The sequence below is a fragment of the Cicer arietinum genome, chromosome 7, assembly GCF_000331145.2.
Source record: "Cicer arietinum cultivar CDC Frontier isolate Library 1 chromosome 7, Cicar.CDCFrontier_v2.0, whole genome shotgun sequence".
Classification (NCBI taxonomy): Eukaryota; Viridiplantae; Streptophyta; class Magnoliopsida; order Fabales; family Fabaceae; genus Cicer; species Cicer arietinum.
In genome coordinates, this window is record NC_021166.2 from 25544595 (window position 1) to 25566619 (window position 22025).

General features: G+C 28.6%; 1 protein-coding gene and 2 long non-coding RNA genes across 4 annotated transcripts; 1 reads left to right on the top strand and 2 right to left on the bottom strand.

Moving 5' to 3' along the window:
• Nucleotides 1–418: 418 nt before the first annotated feature.
• On the bottom strand, nt 419–959 carry LOC113784448 (uncharacterized). Its single transcript, XR_003470506.2, has 2 exons — nt 760–959; nt 419–672 (listed from the first exon to the last, which is right to left on the bottom strand). It is a non-coding gene; the product is annotated as an uncharacterized lncRNA (long non-coding RNA).
• A 4693-nt stretch (nt 960–5652) lies between these two features.
• LOC101493936 (uncharacterized) lies at nt 5653–10864 on the bottom strand. 2 transcript variants are annotated; one of them, XM_004514720.4, is made up of 8 exons: nt 10596–10864; nt 10407–10462; nt 9535–9697; nt 8366–8454; nt 7807–7939; nt 7334–7426; nt 6701–6803; nt 5653–6399 (listed from the first exon to the last, which is right to left on the bottom strand). In XM_004514720.4, exons 1-8 carry the CDS (start codon nt 10770–10772, stop codon nt 5801–5803), a joined length of 1413 nt encoding a protein of 470 aa, XP_004514777.1. In that variant the 5' UTR covers nt 10773–10864; the 3' UTR covers nt 5653–5800. The 2 variants fall into 2 exon arrangements, with proteins under 2 accessions (XP_004514777.1, XP_004514778.1); XM_004514721.4 differs by lacking the exon at nt 7334–7426.
• A 2541-nt stretch (nt 10865–13405) lies between these two features.
• Nucleotides 13406–18944, top strand: LOC113784447 (uncharacterized). Its single transcript, XR_003470505.2, has 2 exons — nt 13406–13738; nt 18613–18944. It is a non-coding gene; the product is annotated as an uncharacterized lncRNA (long non-coding RNA).
• The last annotated feature ends 3081 nt before the right edge of the window (nt 18945–22025 follow it).

The following is a 22025-nucleotide window of genomic DNA, read 5'->3' on the forward strand; positions in this document are numbered from 1 at the left end:
GCATTTTACAACGCTTATTCACAAAAGCGCTGTAAAATGTGCACCCAATATATTTATTATGGGTATGCATTTTACAGCGCTTTTTCAAATAAGCGCTGTAAAATGTGCAAAACAAACGTGCATTACATCTACATGTTTTATAGCGCTTTTTTAAAAGCGTTGTTGTATCTTTTACAGCGCGCGATTCTACAACGCTTGTTTTTTTGAAAAAACGTTGTAAATGGATTAAAAAAAGCGCCGTAAAATGTCATTTTTGGCGTAGTGTAATCTCCAAGATTGACTATATTAATTGTGTTTATGTAGCATGGTAATTGCCACTTATTGTCAAATTATTCTCCATTTTTACTCAAATCCTATCAAAATAATTGTTACATGAATGAAATAACACTAAACTGAAATTTAGGCAACATACAACCACTTCAAACCCCAAAATATATTTTAATTTACTATCATCACAACTTACAACCTAAACACAACAAAAATTAGCAAAAATAAAACCCATCAAAATTCAAAATGGTACAAAACCTTAGCATTTTAAATTAAACTGCAACCCGTTCAAATTTGAGCATAATTTTGTCATTCATTTTTCTTTTTTTCCAGTTGCTTCAGGTTCACTTACTTGAGCTTCAAGAAGAATCACTTCATCCACCCAATCAAAATCATTACAATTATCTACATGATCATGAAATAATAAGCCATAATAAATAATTCACTCCATCGTCATAATCAGAATCTTATATACATTAATGATAGATTTACCTTTGGAAGTGAGTATGTGGATGAAGTGTTTTCTCCTAAAGTTCAAGTAAGTGAACATGCACCTGTTGTTGGTGCGTCTGAAACAACTGAAAAAGAAAAAAACAAGAATGATATAGATTATTCTCAAATTTAAAGGGGTTGCAGTTGAATTTAAAATACTAAGATTTTGTGTTATTATGGGGTTTTATTTTTGTTACTTTTTTTTGTTTTATTTGAGCCGTAAGTTGTGATGATAACAATACAATAAAGCTAGGATTTTATATAGGAGGAAAATCAGTTGGTGCAAATATTATTATGATATATAAGTATGCAAATATTACTTCTGGCTATATATATAAAGGAATCATGAATTTAACTCTACATTGTTCATACCCTTGCACAAAGAGCCGTATTGAAGTGGGAAAAACTAATGGAAAATATTCTTGAAAATATAAATATTGTAAAATTGATTTTTAACATTGAAGACATTTGTGTAAAACTGATTTTTTTTTGTCGTATAGTGATTGGGGCTATTTTGGAGAAATCGTTAACTTTGAGATTTTGTAGTTGGTTCAGACGATTGAAGATGCAAGTGTTTGTATTGTCTTAAACTTGCACACCTGGTGCTGCTTGGGGGAGATATATTGAAAGAAAAATATCTCTAATTTCATAATTTGTTGTTATATAAGTGTTATCATATTTTCTTCTATGTTAATTTAATCACTACACTGTTACTCTCTCTCGTATTTGATTTCTTAACTATCGAAATATAACATTTTAAACTATTTTTAATTCATTAAGTTATTCTCTAAATTATAATTTTTTTCTCCTATATTTTTTAGAGGGAATCTATCTCTTAACAATTGAAATATAATGATTTTAAATTATTTTTAATTCATCAAGTTATTTTCTAAACTATAATTTTCTCTCGCATTTTAGAGGAAGAGAAAATTTTAAAGGCTAAATTAAACATTTACTGGTTTTTATTTTTTATATAAAATTTAACTGACAAAATAATTTAACTGATTTTTAATTTCACTAATATCGGATCCAATACTTATTCTTTTAACACATTTTTATATATTTACATATTTCATGTGAATTATTGTTTCAAGAAATTTGTTTTCTTAGTCTATCTAACGTAAAAAAAATATAAAGTGATTAAATGTGTTGGATTTAAGAAAAAAAATAGAATTAGAGATTAATCCATACATTTTGCACATGCTTTTGCACATGCTTTCGGAATTAAGAGCATCTCCAACGGTAGGTAAAATGAGTTCGTCCGTCAGGTGTAATTACGTAACCTTCGCCTTTTGGTGAGTTCACTATTGGAGATGTGTCAAGTTGTCATCACCGTTCTCTCACGAAGGAACGGTATTTACGGTTATTTTTTATTATTATTAATTTATGAATAATAATAAATAAATGATTTGTCAGTGGTGGTCCTATCTAATGAACATGTGAGGTCACCGTTGAAGTAAAAAATGACTGGGTTATTTCAAGATGATGTGACACGGTGACTCTATTTAATAAACCCATATTGAGTTCACCGTTGGAGATGCTCTAAAGGATGCGTTTAAACTTATTTGTACAAATATTGTTGATATATCGTAAGTTTTTTAAGTGATGCATTGTAATAATAGAATAATGTTTTATATCATCCAATCTCCTTTTTTTTTAATTCAAATCTATTCTTATTTAGAAGTAAATTTATATTCAAGGAGTATGTAGTTGTTTTTGTCACTCACTATTCACAATTTAAATCTCAATTTGTTCATTTGCTTCATTTTTTATCAATTTGTCACTATTCAACTTTTTATTAATTTTCTACCTTTTTTCTTTTGGATTAGATTTTTGTCCTCTAGTGTTTTCTTATACTAAATATATATTTTTTAATAAAATTTGTAAGATAAATACTTAATAAAGTGTATTTTGAGAGTGATTAAGGTCCGAATATAAGAAATCATAATTGTATGAATTAATAACTATAGTATTTATTATTTTTTCTAACACAAAAAAATAAAGTGTATTTTGAGATAATATATTAAATGTTCATTGAAAGAAAAAATATTAATATCTTTACTAAAAATCTTTATACATACTCTTTTGGGTTCACATTTCTAATTTCTTTAGAACTGTGAGTGAAAACACTGAAAATAAACAAATTGTTCGGTTGGGATTCAGATTGTTGTTTGCCACTTGTGAAAGATTAATCTCTTTTACTAAATTTAATTACGGTTGATTCATCGTTTATTTATAAATGCAGTGTATAGAATACTATTTTTTTATGACTTGTGTTATTTTAATATTTGTCATATTTTCTCAATTTAATTAATGAAAATTTAAGAATTTATTATTTTTATCTTTTTTTGTATGCATACACATTGCTTTTTTCACATATATTAATATGTTCAATATATTTGTTGTTGCTGTTAAAATAATTTTTGTATTTGAATGTATTTAACTTGATTTTTTATATTCAATATAAATTTGTAGTATTAATAAAGATGTAATTTGTATGCACTCTCTTTTCATACTTCCTATTTTAAAAAGTATTTAATAAGTATTAATAATTAGATTAATTTAAGAGGAAGGGGCAAATATCTTTTGAAAGGAATATTAATGATCATTTTATCGTTATTCTTTTCGAGATTTAAACTATATTTTTTAGTATAACAAAAAGAAAAAAAAATACTTTATCTCTTTGAGTTAACAATAATCTAAATCTTTGTCAATGTTATTTTTGTATTACTAGACACTTTCCTTTTTTTTAACTTTTCATTGTTCAAAGATAGTTGTTCAATAAATTTTCAAAGTAGTGTTAAAAAAATTTCGAAAAAGTTTTTTTATTAAATATTTTTTTTAAAATAAAGTTATTAGATTCAAGTGATTAATAAACTTTAATTAAAAATGAATTGATTTGAAAGACCTCATTCGTACTCTTTGAGAAAAAACTCATAAATCGTCCAAGATACTTAATAATGTGACAATTAATAATTTGATACCCCTTTTTTCAACTAATAAAAACAATCTTACAGCCTTTTTGAAAATATTTAAACAAGGTGAATAAAAAGTTAAACATTTTTTGAAACAAAGAAATTTAACAATTAAAAAAATTAATATAATAGATGAACACTTCTTGGACACAATTATAAATTTAACAATTAAAAAAATTAATATAATAGATGAACACTCCTTGGACACAATTTTAATTGAGATGTAATTCTAGATATTGCATAATTATGAAGTAGAATAATATATTACAAGAAATGGGGTTTGAATTGTAACCTTTAAAACTTTAAATCAAAAACAATATGTCAAGTTGCCAATTGGATAAGAATGTTAGTTTTAAACAAATAGAACATTATTTATTAGAAGTGTATATTGAAAAATGTAAATAGCAGTTATGTAGCGTGATTAATAAGCAAGAGTAAAAAATTAAGGTAAAGAGAATCACACACAAATTTATCCTAGTTCAGTCTTAATCTTGGACTACGTTCAGTCTTCACATCTTGTGAGATTTTCCACTATCTTGCTAAAGAAAACGTTCTTTCAACACAATTTTACAATATTTTCTTTAAATCACAACTTGATCTAATACACAGTATATTATCAAAGCCTCAAAATACTTACGACCTATATTTTCATAGCCTTAGTAGATAATGTATGTGCATGATAAAAAATAAAATAAAAATTTGTGAGCAACTTGAGAATAAAACAAGTAATTTATGATTTGTAGTTACACTCTTGTTATTCATGTTTAGCATTCATTCCTATTTAAAGATGAGGTGAGCTTCAGTATGTTGGAGAAAAGAGTTGTTGGATATGAGAATCCATAAAACAATCTTCTTGATGAGGTGACTTTGAAATATGAGCAAGAGGACACTGCAAATTTCTTATATGTTGCAACATGGGGAAGAGAAAAAAAAAAAAAAAAAAAACAGCAAGTGTCACTTGTACTTGTATATAAAGGAGAATGTTCTTTTTATATTTTTTGTGTTTGCAAGTGGTAGAACAAAGAGAATGTTCTTTTACAAAAATGTAGACCAACATATGTATGTCAAAGTGTGAGATGGTTTGTTTATATTGGTCTAGGGTTTAGGGAGGAGAATATTTTTCTGCAACAAGCAGAACATTCTTTTCTATGTAATTTCGAGTGATGTTTTGTTCTCTTAAGAGAGAGATCCTTATATTAAAATCAATTTCTATTAACAATCTTACACACACACAAAAGCATATGTCAGATCACAAAGTGATCAGAGTTTTAAAAATATAATTAAACATGTTTGTTATCTTTAAAATACTAAATTTGAGATTTTGACTCAACAAATTAGACTCATCTACAATAATATTTACAATGATATCTCTCTCTATTTTAAACTATTCAAAAAAATAAGTAGGGTCAGCTCATGTTCGAATCCGATTCTGGATTTAGAAAATATGAAGGGATCGCAGTTAATAGATACAAATCTGCAGTGCTGGAATAGCAATGATGTAAACGAAGTTCTTAGCCCGGTAGATTCGGCAGTTGTGTTGAACACGCCTTTGGTTGATGTGGATCAAGAGGAAAAGATTATCAGGAGCAAGCGAAATGATAAGATCATTATTTCCTTTAATAATGTTTCCAAGACCATTTGTATCTAAATAAATTTCCAACATGTAGCAACCAAAGTAAATAATTCTTTTTTGAAATGTCTAGAGCTCCAAACACATGTTTTGTAATATTTGACATGTTCATTACCATCATAAAAATGTAAAACTAAACAAGTTAGGTAAAGTATAAAATCGTGAGTAAAAATTTGGGCGCTCAAACGAGATGGTTCTTAAGTAGGGACTCTTCTCTATAAGAACAAAAACAAAAATTTACCACACAATAGAGATATACGAAATACCCCATTGTAGTTGTAGATGCTCTTAAACGACAAGTTTTGGCTAATCATCATTACTTCATAAGTCATGTTGCAGTTACATAAGTGATCAAAATATATAAACTTTTTCCAATTCAGATTATTGTCTTCAATGAGATTTAAGTTCAAGCACTTGAGTTTCTCAAATAGTAATATTACTCTTGAGACTGTTCAGTACCTACTATTCTTCTAGGACATCTCCTACTATTGTGTCCCTCTTTTCGGCACAGTCGACAATGGTATACTTTTCGAGATGCAGTGGCCATTCTTTGATTAGAAACAACTTGAGGACATGTCTGTCGGTTATGGCCATATTGTCGACATACTCTACATCGACGATGTTTTATAACTCTTCCATCAATATGGCTTATCCTTAACTTAATGCATGTTTTTTTTATGTGGCCTTTTCCGCCGCATAGCTTACATGTGAATCGCCTATCAACCAAACCATCCTTGAGTTTTGGGAAGTAGTTTCTCCTATGTCCTTCGCGTCTCGTGGCCTTTATTGGATTAGAAACAACTTGAGGGCACGTCTGTCGGTTATGGCCATATCGTCGACATATTCTACATCGACGATGTCTTTTAAAACTCTCATCACTTTGGCTTATCTTTGACTTAATGCATGTTTTTCTGTTGTGTCCTTTTTCGCCGCATAGTTTACATGTGAATCGCCTATCAATCAAACCATTGAGTTCTGGACAGTAGTTTCTCCTATGTCCTTCACGTCCGCAGTTATGGCAGTAGAATTTCACTCCTGCATTAGAATGGGGAAAAGAAAAAAAAGAGATTGATGGTTGCGCTAATAATACCACGCAGTTTCACAGAGTATTTACTCGGGCCATTGATTTTACATATTTACTAAATCAGTTTTAAACAATCTTGACTAATGATTTCAAACAGATGATCGAGTTCAGTATCTACGTCATGCAATTACTGCAGGGAAACTGATTCCGTAATAAAGGGAAAAACAATGTTTCCCAATGGACTTTTTAACAAAAGAAGTTTTTCTTGCTTACTATAATCTCAAAAGTTAAAACAAAGAGGCTTATTTTTACCTTTCATCGCCACGCTTCTTTTCTGACGGTTTATTGGATCACTAAAGTAAGCTTTCATAGTTTTGGAAGCATGCTTTCTTGCTGAAACAGTTCTCTTGGCTTTCTGCATCCATCAAAGCAAACATTCATTATGTAGAATTTTCAGTGTCAAAAATCTAATGCTTCAAATACTTGCATATATGTGTTTATGTATTACTCTCTAGATTATATAGTTTATGCTAAAAGAAAAGAAATTACTCAGTTATATTTCATATCAACTAAGCCTGATCAAAATTAGTATTATTTAGAATTCATAAAACACATATTGAACAAAAATATCTTATTCCCTGGCCTAATTAAAACTATAATTTTAGCATTAAAAACCATTATAGAGTTTAATTAAACTAGAACTGGAAAGAAATTTAATATTTGATAAAAATCACTTCATTTCACTAGAGCATATATACTCATTTCGGTCCGTTAAAAATATTAAGTTTATAAATCAAATTGATCCTTCATGTATGAGTAATGACATCAATTTTCTTCATTCTTGTACTAATTTGATGGCAAAAATGTGTCATGTAAAGAAATTTTGGCCTTTACAAAAGCACCAAGCTCAAATGAAGTTCAAGTTTGGTCATGTCAAATTTAAACCTTAATAGCAGCCACTCGCTGTGTCCGAAGCATTGGATCCTGGTGGATGATCTTCATTCGTTTGCTAAATAGACCAGTTTTAGCATTGAGACTCTGCAATCATTCAACTAAACATAGATATTTTAAATTTGCAACCTTAGAAACAGATATAGATCCTTTTATTTTAGTTTATCAAATTAATACACCACAAAACAAAAAGGAAAGAGTAAAAGGAGCATGAAATTTATTTACATTATTCACAATTATAAACTTACAATAGATGTGATCCATCCATAACATGAAAAAGTTAATGTTGAAGTCTTTTAACCAAAAATAGGTTAATGCTCAAGCATAATTATTAACCTGTCTCCCAATGTATTATGATCCTACAAATTTCCATTTGATTCTACACATAGATGTGATCCATGTAAAATTTACTCTATTTAACTATTTGTATCCAAAATTAGCATATTAAGGTTAAGGTTTTAACTAACTTTTAATGAACGACTAATCTTCAGTCCAACTTCAGGACTCGGTGACTGGTAAACACGCTTGGATTTTTTCTTCGCATCTAGCTTTATTTCCAATTTGTCAACTTCATCATCTTCCTTCACTTTGAGTGGAGATCTAAGAAAATTCAAAGACTTCAAGTAAAATAAACAGCACAATAAACTTCTTTGTTTAACAAAGAAAATCTTTTGAACATAAAAACAGCCAGGTAAGCATTGTGTCCATTAATGGAGTAAGAATTGATTACTTTTTTTATAGATTGAAAAAAATGATCAATTCATACTTCAACCTGTTCTGTTTCTGAACCAATTTTGAAGGAAAAATTTAAACCATGTTGGTTTGATAAAGGAGTAAAGATAAGAAGCATAGACATTGGCATGGAGGAGAATATTGTGATGTCACAAAAGTTTAAGGCGTGTTTGTGATTATGAGAGTTCAAAAAGTTTGCAAATGTGTATTGTAAAAACTCTTAACAACATTTCCAAGGAGTTAACAGAAGATAAGAACAGTAAAGAAAGAAGAAATTTATTTTTCAAGTGTTACATTGAGCGAGCTCTCTCCCATGGTCGTTCATCAATTGATTCTTCCCATATAACACAATCTCCAGAGCACTGGTTGCAAGTTAGTAAACCCTGTTCACATGAAGACCAAAAAGGAAAAAAGGGTACAAATTAAATAATATCATGCACTGATATTAAGCTCTATGTCATAATGTTTCACAACTGCTACAAATATAGGAAAATACCAAACACATTATATATGAAGTAACAAACACATACGATCCAAAATAAGAAATGTGGTTAATTATAACTTATAAAAGAGCCTATTGCTTAAAAAAATCATAGCTATTGAAAGATTCTTTTAAGATTTCTTCTTAGTGAAATGTTTATCCTAAATTTCAAGCTTAGACAGAATAATATAGGTATGTCAAGTTCATGCATATAGAGAAATTTGATGAACATGAACTAAAATAGTGATAGCCACTTTTAGAAAGAGACTAAGAAAACTAGGGTTCTAAACTAAGGAAAGGGAAGAACAAGATAAAAACTATCTATCAAAATTAAAAACATAATTTATTCATTCATTTTGGTAATTTTAAATGTCTCAATGAGACTACATATACAGTGCTAATAGTGGATAATGAAATAAAAGACTTAGAGACTAAAAAGTCCAACTAAACAACAATTAAAATAAAAGTCCAACTAATATAAATTCTACATCTAACTTAAATATCTAAATTGTCTATTAAAATCTAATTGCATACTGTATCATTGCCTAAATATCTAAACTATTATCTATTAAAATCTAATTGCATACTCTGTCACATAGATTTTAAGAGCCAATTTGGGTATTCATGGCACAAATGATCAAAGTCATCAAACCACTCTAATTGTTGGGTTCAAGTGTAAGTGGTCAAACCCCACATTGACTTATATACCCATTTCCTTAAGGTTTTTGATTGAGATCTAGTGTCAAAGTCTCTTGTAGTCCTGAAGCATTTGCCTTGTTGCTACTCTCAGCACTCCCCCAGACACTCCAACACTAATAAAACCCTATGAAGCACCGACACAATTAGGAACGCGGCGAGCACAATGACACGTAGAAACTAATGATAACTTGAGAAAATAGAAGTCATTGCATGTAAACACACGTGCCAGTATCGTGTCTGTGTTGAACCCTTGTGAACAAATATAGTCAAAAAAGGAAAGTACCTTTCCATTACATTTTGGACAGTCGGATCTAGATCTTTCTATTCCACATTCAGTACAAGGAGTATAACCCCTTCCTCTGCAACTTGGACAAGGTAACTCTCTGATATATTGTCCATTTGGACCAAACCAAGACCTTGGTTCTCTTAAATGGGAGTTAGCTTTCCTGAAATCAAATATTTTGAACCTTGCCAACATTCAAATCTTAACCGAAACAAAGAATATTATATCACAATAATATACACCATATTATTATAATCAAAGTAAATAATAATACCATTGATTTATATATTTTTTTATATAGACATCACATCATACAACTACAAAAAGTAATCCATCAAGAGAGATAGAAAAATTCTACAGTTGTCCCATAATATAAATCCCTTTTTTAAAAAGTTTGTTCCTAACTATAAGTTGTATTTCAAATTAACAGATGCATTTGTTTTTATTTTTTCCTAATAACCATTAATTAATACAACAAAGTGTATTAGAAAATAAAAAGTCAAAATTAAAAACATCTATATATAACGTACATAAAATAGAATTCGGCTTCTCTAAAATGAACAACTCACTTTAGAAAATAAAGTGAACGATATCAACAGTTAATTAATAAATCAATAATTAATATTAAATGCACATATATAACCTATGAGTAGTTATAATTTCAACCCTTAATTTATTCATTTTAGTAATTATCCTTACCTACTTTAAAATGTTATTACCTACTTTATTTTTGCTACAAATTACCTTTTTTTTTTAATATATGTGAAAAGTGATAGAAGTGCTTATAAATATTGAGGAAGGTGGCAATATTTTTGTTATTACAGTTAATTGAAGTAAAAGCTAAATAAATAAAAGATATATAAAATTAAGACCTTGGTTTGAATTCCACCTCCAGCCCAAACAGATCCTCTGAAGAACCGTAACCAAACTGTCACAAAAACATTATCACATTATCCAAAATTAAAAATAAAAAAACAACAAATTGAGTATTTTTTGTTAAGCTTTAAAAAAATGCGCAACAAAATAAAGGTAAAATAATAAAAATGGAAAAAAGAGTGTGCCTGGTTTGATTTAGGGTTGGAAAATGAGTCGTCGTTGAGTGATGAGGAAAGGAAAGTGGTTTTTGTGTTTGAACGAAGGGAAAGGAAGAGATGAATGTTGAGTGGTGGTGGCGGCGGCTTTGTGCATGGAAATGTAAGAAAGTGAAAGGAAGTGTGAAACATGTGGTAGGAACTCATGAACTTGGTGTGTTTGGTTATTCAAAATGTGATTGATGTGTGTTTGTTTTATCTTAAACTGAAGAGGATGATGTTATGTGTTAGGGCGTGTGAAATGTGTGGTCACAAATATGACCGGGGAGGGGATGTGGATTTCTTATACACCAAATCCCTGCACTCCAACAATCACCGTTTGGTAGACGTCAGATAAAAATCGAATGGTTTAAATTTTTTTGAAAAAATTAATTTCTAAGTAAAAATATTAAATTTAAAATTTGAATTGTCTAAGTTCAGCGGATCTTGCAAAAAGTTATAATTGAAATTTATAAAAGTTATATAGTTTTTTTTAAATTTTTCCACGGTTTATACATAGTTGATAAGTTGAAAAAGTTAGAATTTCAATTCTTTGCGATTTTCATCTTTATCGAAAACTTTCTTCTTGAAAAAATGCATTAATTTTTTTATGTTTAAACATCGTGTCACTCCTAAAAAAATACACAAATTAATTAAAATAATTCACAATTAACAAATAGTATCACACTATATCATATATCAACGGTTAACATATAATCAACGGCTAACATGTAAAAGTTTGTTAATAGGTAGTAGCTGAATTGCTAACTAGAGGGTTAGAGTTTGTCTGTTCGATATTAGGTAATTTATTTATATATAGAGTTTGTTGTATTAATTTTATTATATTTTATCACTATAATTTTTAATAAATGTCTACCTCATTTTTTTTTATCTTTGCATAATTTATAATTAGCTTGGGTTGTGATTTAAGAACAATTAAATAATCTCTTTACATTGAGGTAAAGAAGAAGATGATTGCCGATAAAAAATTATTTAATTAAAAGAGAAAATTGAGTAAAAAGATGTGATGTCGTGGCCTCTGTTCGCTCCCATGTATTTTAAATTTATTTTTTATTAATAATAATGATAGATTATTAAAATAATAGTGATAAATTACATGAGATGTCGTGGTTTGATAAACTCACATCTTCTTACTCAATTTTCTCCCAATAAGAAAATTAATAAAAAAATAAATTTAAAAATATATGGGATGTCGTGACCTCTCTCTGTTCCCAATAAGATATGTCACTGACCATCGCGATAATTGTGATTGCAGCAATTTGCTCAGGGTAGCAAATTTTTAACAGTGTATGGTCATTTCACTCATGGTGATAAGAATTAAAGAATATGTACTCTCAATGTAAAATTATTTTACCGTAATTTCTAATAAAAACTCACTACTTTGTCATATCACCTTACCTTTATAGGACTATTTTAAAAAGTGATTATGGGACATAGAGATATAGAAATATTTTATTGAAAGTGAGAGTGATCTTGTGATATGGAGATACAATAGTCTTTTATTGGATGTGAATGTAAAACTGTTTGAGTAATATTGTATAGTTATTGCATTCATGGTGATATAAGATGGGAAAATACTTGATTGAGTACAATTATTTAATCACATCATTTGAACACACACAAAAATACGCATAGTAAATATTTAATTTTTTTATATTTTTAAATGTGTGTGGGCCTAAATTGTGCCTTGATAAGATGAAAGACATATACTTTTGTTTGGTGTAATTTGAGTTATGTTCTATTCTGGTATCTATTATAAAATAGACTAAAAAAAATAAGATCAAAAATCAAGAAGATAAGAGTTTTTGTATTTTTTTTTATAAGTGTGTTCTTTATAATACAATGTTGACCATATTTATAAGATACAAATAGGTGAATGAATAATCACATTACAATAATTAGTAAATAATGCATATTCACTCATGTTGAATTATATTTATAATATTCTTCTTTGGATGTCCATCAAGAATAATTCTCATTAAAACTTTACTAAAAAATCTTGTGGAAAAAAATTACGCTGAAGGAAAAATAGTATAATATCCTTTTGTAATTTTTTTCACTCTTTTCCAATGATTGCATTTGTATATCATAATTCTTACTATATCTTAGAAAAGAAGAGTTATTTTAAATTTGTAGTCTCTCAATGTAAGAATAATGATTATGATTGCACATGTTATCTTTCTTAACCACTATGATTTTTTTTTCACACTTTTTTATTGGTTGCATCTTTATGTCTTGTGCTACCTTGAGAATGAACAATCATTTCAAGTTTTTGGTCTCTATATAGAAATAATGATTATGATTATGCATGTTATCTTTCTTGTTGGCCAGAAAATTTTCACATCTTCCCCATTATTGTATGCATTTATTTTTTACAAGATATATGAAAGGTTGCACTTGTTAGGATTTGAACCTCGGCCTCGAAGTTGCATGCATTTAATGAGAGCATTATGCATTTAGTATTCTTTTAATATTACACATATTATGCATTTAGTGATTTAGTATTATTCCACATGACTTAAGGAAACATGTGAAGGCATGGCGTGGAATTGCTTTGAGTCTATAGGAATATAACTAGTGTAAGACATACTATATAAAATGCATGATAATTTTGTAGACTAGATATTAGTTTTAAGTCTATTAGATAATAACACCCGTGATTAATCAACTTTTGAATTTTTAAGGGCTGATTTTGGCGCTAAAAAGTACTTATTGTCATTGTATGATTATAATAGTAAATGATATGAAGATGGGTTTTTTACATAAACAAAATTATCATGGTAAAAGCTACCAGAAATATTATTGGAACACATATTTTGACACATATATACTACAACAATGTATACCACTATTTACAAATATGTGAAACATTCACTTTTGTTTGACTTGGCACCTGCAAAAAGACTCGAAAATGTGACATTGGCTTGTGGGATACGACAATCTCTCTCTCCATCTTCTACTTTCTCTTTTTTCCTCTTTTCTTCCTTCTTTCTCATTCACTCTTTTCCTCCCAAAATCCCCAAAAGCTCTCTTACTCTCTCACTCCACTCTTCCATTCTGCTAGAACCATCGTCGACACCACCACGATCACAACCCATGATCAACTGTGAGAGGTTCTGTTTTAACAATTTTTGCTTATTTATCTTCCTTATTTTTATGATTTTCCATTTTTGTTGGCTATGGTTGCTTGCTCTTGATTTAAGGGAATTTTGCTTTTTTAGTTTGGAGTTTTTTGCTTCTTCAATTTGTGGTTCTCTTCTACCTTCAGTGTCTTTTGGTTCTTGAGTTTGGGGTTTTACTCTAATGTATTGCTTCTCTTCCTTTAATTGAAATTTGAGGAGTTGGTCTTTTCAATTCTAATTGTTTGTGGATCAATTTGCTTATATATGTTTGCTGCTTAGTCGATTGAATTTAGACTACCTAACAATCAATCTTAGACGTGTAAAGTATTTTTTAACCTGTATTGTGGATTGAACCATTCGGTTGTGGAGTTGGAGTGAATGGATCTTATTGTTGAGATGAAATTTTGTTTTGAAATGAACTATAGGCATGATTGCTTATGGAGTCGACATTTGATAGTGTTAAAAACTATCAACAAATCTATATAAATGAAACTTGGTAACAAAAAAAAGAGTCAAATAGGGCTAGAGGAGTTTTTCTACTGTAGAGGCAACTTGAAAGTGGCATATTTCATGCTACTATTATACAACCAATAGGATTGAGAGGATGTAAGGTGATGTCTTGAAAGTGGGAGATCAATTTATAGGCCTCTTGACATCTCAATTAAACATCCTTTTAGTCAACCTAATTTTAGTATGAACCTTAATCCTTCAAAGAAATACTATTGCTACGGTGTTCTAAATAAGATGCGTTATGCAAGAAGTCAAAACGAATGGGACTCTAATTGCTTGGAGAGTTTGTGTTTTGTTTTCTCTTGTATGTTTATTATAACACTCTCTAAATTTATTATTTCAAATAATTAGGACCTATACATATTTTTTTAGTATTAATTTATGTGTGATGATTATTTACCTTACTCGAATTATTGTAGTTAATAAAAATTTTAGTAAGGGTTATTTAATCAATTGAGAAGTATATATATATATAGATGGGTTGTTTCTACTTTTATTTTTATTTTTAGTGCTAGAAGAATTTAGGCTAGAAGATTTTATATTTACTTTTCTATAGAAAAAAATTATGTCATAAACCCTTTACAAACAAGATTTTATAAATAAAAAAGAATATTGAAACCCTAACCACTATCACCTTCACACATCCAAAATCATTATCTTGTTCACCAAATAGTTCTAAGTCTACAAGAATAAACTCTATCATCATTTTCTCCTCTTTTTCGTGCATAAAAAAGGTGAGACCATTACCATTATCTTTCTTTTCATTTTGGTGTTCTTCCATCTCTAAGGTTGGGGATCACCTTGAAATCTTAGAACTCCATTTTCTCACAAATTATATCGTGGGACATAGAGTTTTGTGATAGGAAGAAAAGCGGGCAAGGTAACGGTTTTTCCCACACAAATTATAGTTAGACAGTTGGTTGGATTTCATGAAATAAATATTTGCGATTGCTTATCTTTTAGAAGGAATAAATGTAAACCAATGGATTAAAATAATAAAACTCTAATTTTTTTTCATTGAGTTTGATATATAATATATGATTTTTATAAAGTAAAGTTTTATAATATATGATTTTCATGTTATGTGTAATAAAGTTTTAGTTTTTATGATGAATATGAAATAAAGTTTAAATTTTTATGTTATATTTGATAAAGTTAACTTTTATGATATATATGAGTTGTAGTATGAATTTTCATGATATATATGTTAAAGTTTTAATTTTTATGGTAAATATGAAATAAGGTTCAATATTTTTGTAGTATATGTGTTAAAGTTTTAATTTTTATGACTGGTATGAGGGCAAAAAACTTGTTTGGGAATCTAAAAGATTTGATATTTACTTTTCTGAGAAAAAAATTATGTCATAAACCTTTTACAGATAAGATTTTATAAACAGAAAAGAATACTGAAATCCTAACAACCATCACCTTCACACATCCAAAATCATTATCTTGTTCACCAAATAGTTCTAAGTCCACAAGAATAAACTCTACCATCCCCTTCTCCTCATTTTCGTGCATAAAAAAGGTGAGACCATTCCCATCATCTTTCTTTCTTTTCATTTTGATGTTCTTCCATCTCTAAGGTTGGGGCTTCATCTTGAAATCTTGGAACTCCATTTTCTCGCAAATTATATCGTGGGACATAGAGTTTTGTGCTAGAAAAATAAGCGGGCAAGGTAAATGTTTTCCCACATAAATTATAGTTAGACGGTTGGTTGGATTCCATGAAATAAATATTTGTGATTGTTTATCTTTTAAAAGGAATAAATGTAACCTAATGGATTAAAATAATAAAATCTTAATTTTTTTCATTGAGTTTGATATGTAATATATGATTTTTATAAAGTAAAGTATAAATTTTTATGTTATGTGTAATAAAGTTTTAGTTTTTATGATAAATATGAAATAAAGTTTGAATTTTTATGTTATATACGATAAAGTTAACTTTTATGATATATATGAGTTGGAGTTTCAATTTTCATGATATATATGTTAAAGTTTTAATTTTTAAGGTGTATATATGAAATAAGGTTTAATATTTTTGTAATATATGTGTTAAAGTTTTAATTTTTATTACTAGTATGAAGTAAAGTCGAAATTCTTATGTGACACGAGTTTGAGTTTTAATTTTTATGATGAGTGGGAGATCAAGTTCCAAATTTTATGTGTGTGTGGTGAAAGTTATAATTTTTATGGTTATTTGTCTATAAATATATGATTTTCATGATAAGGATATGTGGTATATGATGTTAGTGATTTTGTGAATAAGATGATGATTTGAAAAAGTGACTTTTTGAATACATATGACATGATCTTAGTGGTATGTGTGAGAACTTTTTATATATATATATAAATTATCATGTCATGGCATATGCATCTTTGTAGAAGTTGTCTTAGTGACATGTTTATTTTTTCATTGATATAGGTCGTTTTTTGTGTATGGAAGTTGCCTTATAGATAGATTTTATATTCGATTCATATAGTTTTAGAAGTATGCATTATGCATAAGTGAATATGTTTTTACTATACAATTTAGCGGTTTGCATTTTATTTCTTTTAAATTGGAAATTTATACATTTATCTGTTCTGTGTCATTTTTTCATATGTTTAGCTTTGGTTTGATGTTGATGATGAACAAAGAAAAAAACAGGTACTATTGACTTCAAGGGGATTCAAGAATTGTTGATAAGTATTGATGTGGGGCGAACATGAGATAAAATTAGATTTTCTTCTGTCACCAACTTTTTAGAAGCACTAGAAATACCAAAGTGGATTTCTTTCCGTTAAAAATAATTGATTTTACTTTGTTGTATCCTCTGAATAAACATTTATTTGATAATATTAAATAAACGTGGTTGTTATTAGTTATTTAAATGAATAGTAGTTTATGTATTCTTACTTAAAAAAAATTGTCGTAATATTTTTAAGTAATTGTTGAAATCAAAATTTGGGAGTTAAACTTATTATTGTGTATGTTGGTGTATGTAGGATTAATATCCATGTACAATAATAATTATAACATTGCATGTGTGTAGTGTTCAATTCAAAAATTGATTAATTAGTTTTTATCTTAAAATTATGAGTGGTACTCTATTTCTTTAGACTCCAGTAGAATTTTTAAGATTGTTTAGTTCTTGATATTTTCCACCTGTGTACTTTTTACCCGTTCTTAACTCGAATTTGTTGAGATTTGTCATTTTTAATGGAATATTTTCAGAAAAAAAAATTGTGTTATTTATGTTAATATAATTTTAATACTTTTGTCAACATGTGAATGTGAATGTGATGTGGACAATTTGACGAAGCTCTTAACTCAAATTTGTTGGGGTTAGTAATAACTGTTGCATTTTCTTTATCATCTAATCAGTGTTCATTTTTAAAAAATATCATGTTTAAAATTAGAAGTTTTATTACAAAATTTATATATAATCCAATATCCGACTTTGGTTTAATTTATATGAAAATTGGGTACCTCTATGGTTACAAATTACAATCAAATAAAAAGATTTACTTTTTTGCTTTATAGAAATGTGTTAGTGTTCTGTAGTTTAAGACTTTAATTAGAAATTGTTGTTGTGTTTTGCAGTGTGAAATATATTGATATTTTGAAATCACTTGATAACATGTTGACATGTATATCTATGAGTCTTAGTGATTTGAGAAGTTTTGTTTTATTATGAGATAACTATAATTGTTCCCGTGGTCTCTTAATTTAATTTCAAGTAATGTTTTAGTCCTTTAAATTTATTTATTTATTTTCCTATTTCAGTGTTTTATGTTTTTAATTAATTTTTATTTTATCCTTTAAGTGGATTTCCGTTAAGATAATGTTAAAAAAATTGTTTCGTTTTCTTCTCTTTCATATTTACAAAACCATTGTTTGTTCTTCTCCTCTCCCATCCATGAAAATTCATATTCGCAGTTCCCAAAACTTGAAATCCATGGCATCCTCATGTTCAAATGGGTCAAACATACAGTCCTACAACTATGGTTCTTTTGTTTCCAATGGAATTTGTGAGCTGGAAAATTGTACTTGTGGTCTGAAACATGTGATGCGCACGATGACAAAATAAGGTCCGAATAGAGGAAGAAAATCTTGGGGTTGTAGGAATTTTGTGGTAACCATCAATACTTTTATGATTTTTGATTACTTTATTTGAGGTTGTTAGATTGGATTTCGGGATTTTGGTTTTCTCATATTAGGGTTATTAGATTTACGATTTTTGGTTCAGATTAAAACTTTGTTGTTTGATTCATGTTGATTTGGAATATTGAATTGTTTCTTATTTATTTGAGATTAGTTCAATTAAAATAAAAATTATTTTGATGTTGTCTTTGTTCAACAATTGTAGAGTTATGACATTGAACGTAGATGCAATTATTTTGGTTTGGATTCAGACTATAGGCCTCAAGCACAACAGGTAACTCCACAACAGATACATACACAATGTTTTGGTTGCCCCCAAAAGGAGTTGGAGATTATGATTCTTAGGAATGTCATTTTGAAGATGCATGGAGATCACAAGTCAACAATTATTAAGATGAAGTTGTTGCTATTTTTATGCGTTTTGTTTGGTGTAACATGTGATGTTTTATTGTTGATATTAGCTCTGAAATGAGTTTACTGTAGTTGATGTAATTTTCTTGAGGTTCATGTAGTAGATTTGTGGTAAGTATGTAGTTATGATTGAGTTTGTTGTAGCAGAAATTGTGGTATTTGGAACTATTAATGTATTTTGTTTTTGCATCAATTGTGGCTCCAACGATCTTGGTGTCCCTTTCTTTAATTACTACTTTCAATTTAATGTTTGATTTATCTGCAATTGTATTATTTAACAATAAATTTAAATTGATGGAAAAAAATAAGGATCAATTTGTATTTTTTTTAATAATATAGTACAATAAAAAAGGAATCATGCTACTATGTAGTCTAACATGTCGCTTTATCAAAGAAAATGAAATTGATATAGTATTGCAGGTAAAGAAAATGAATCTCAGAAAGTCATAAAGATATAGTATTGTTCAACTACTTTATCTCAGAAAATCAAACTAATATAGTATTGCAGGGAAAGAAAATGAATCTCAGTCCAACTGCTTTATCAAAGAAAATCATGTTCCTGCTTTATCAAAGAAACTGATATAGTCATTCCGGCTTAATCATGTTCTTGCTTTATCAAATATATCGTATTGAGCACTTATCATTATGCCATTTTCTGAAATCTATTCCATTCATAATTCATTCATGCACATGATTCATTTCACAAACATACTCCATTCCATTCAAAACAAAGTAAACATGATTCAAGTGGTACAAAATGACATAAAGCGGTCATAAACTGACAGAAAGTGCTTGATTGAGCTTAAACAAAGACATAAACAAAATGACATATCTAAAAGTGACATATCCTAATATTATATCCTCCATGTTTTGAACTTTGGCCTAAAAGTGCTTGATTGAGCTTAAACATGTTGTGCTGCAACATAAACATAATGGAACTAAGCTTGTGCAGGCTGTGGCTGAGCAGGTTGAGATTGGACTTGTGAGGTTGATGTTACTAACTCAAAATATGTTTTCACCAGCATACCTTGTTCAATAAGAATAAACATATATCCAAAATTAACACATGACATAATTAACACACATAACTAAAATTCTTATGACAAAACAATCATAGCATAACAACAATTAAAAAACAGAACTATAATACTACCTATACATCCACATTCTTGATAATTCTTGTTCATTTTCTAACTTTTTCTTGATTTGAGACAGAACAGAACAAGTGTACCTTTCTAATATAGTTCTATTTGTTGCCCATCTTTCCATTAAGTACAATTTCATTTCTTCAAGCATTGTTACTATGAGTTTCCCTCTAGGTCCAACTATGACACTATTGAATGTTTGTGACATATTGTTAACAAGCACATCACATTTAAAATTGAAATTGAATCTTGACTTTGACCAAAACCTTGATGGAATCTTCACCAAATATTTGTATGCCTCTTCGTTAACCTTCCTCAACTCCTTCATTTCTCTTTCTCATGCTTGATGATATGTTGACTTGGATGTCTTCCATATCAATTTCTTAAGCTTATTCCCTGGATGCATTTTTCTGAAGTTGTTATATAGGTCTCTTACACAAAACCTTTGTTCAACCCTAGGAAGCAACTCATCCATTGTAGGCAACAATCCCTAACATAAAAAAAACATAAATAAATAAATAAATTAACAAAAATGAATTATGAATAATTGAACTTAAATGACTACCTTTTGCTGATCAGATATAAAAGTGTAGAATTTGCATGCTTGTTGTCCACCCAAGTCATCGATTAATAATTTAAGGAACCAAGTCCATGAATCTTTTGTCTCATCTTCAACTACAGCCAGAGCAATTGTAAGCATTTGGTCATTCGGGCACTACAAGAAAAACTCATTTTGTGGCCAATTCATAAAATATTTTGTGGCTGAAAAAAACTCTCACAAATTACTGACCGAAAAAGCCCTCACAAATACCAAAATTCAAATTGGTTGTTATTTATGGCTGAAAAAGCCCTCACAATGGATTTGATTTTTTGAAAATTTCAGTGAGGGCAAAAGTCCTCACAAAATTACACAGTTGGGCTTTTGTGAGGGCTTAGGCATTTTGTGGCGGCCTATACCCTCACAAAATCACAATGTTGGACCGTTGTGAGGGCTTAAGACGTTACAAAATTACACTTTTATGAGGGCAAAAGCCGCCACAAAGACATTCGTTTGTGAGTGCATAGGCTGCCACTAAGGCAATCGTTTGTGAAGAATGCATATGCTGCCACAAAGGCTCAGTGTATCGTTGGTACTTTTGTCTGCTTTGGCCGCCAAAAAAAGCCCACATTATCTTTGGAACTTCTGGCCGCTTTGGCCATGTAAAGACCCAATATTGTGGCTACTTTGGCAGCCACAAAAGCCCAATGTTCTTATAAATATCACACTTCTTCTCATTTTTTATTTCTATCTTCTCTCTAAATTTTCTATCTACCTTCTCTCTAAATTTTCTCTCCACCTTCTCTCTACAAATATTTTTTCTCCAACTTTTTTCTCTACCTTCACTATTGAATTTCGGTAAGTTTTTATTTTATATTTTGTTTTTTAATGTTATTTTTATTTGAAGTTATTTACTTTATCAATATTATGTAATTTTTATTTTGACAGTGGTGCTATTATGTTTATTGCGAAGAGTTGTTAGTTGTTTGTAAGCTTCAAGTCAGACATTACCCGACATCGAGTTAGTATGTAATGCATTTTGAAGAAAAAAATTTGTGATTTATATAATAATTATTATATGGTTATAAAATATTTTTAGATTTAATATTTTATTTCAGAATGTAGATTAATATATTATTTTTAAAGTTGGGTATAATATTATTTTTAAAATTTAAAAATAGTAAGATTTGTTAAAAAAAGTACTACTAAAATATTTAAATTGTAAAATTTATACATAAATAAAAATATAGTTATTTTTTAAATTGTTGATGAAGTGCTATTTTTTTATTGTAGTTATTTTTGGTATTATGTTTTATTATGTTAGTAAAATAGAATTTTATTAAGAAATTGTAATTTTTTTAAGCAACAAAATAATACTTATTTAAAAAAAGATTTATAATAATAATCTAATCATAAAATATGTAATATTATAAATATAAAATATTTTTATATTATTTTTAAAATACATAAAAAGTTCATCATTCGGAATGTTGGTTGATTTGTCCAAAAAAAAATATAGAAATT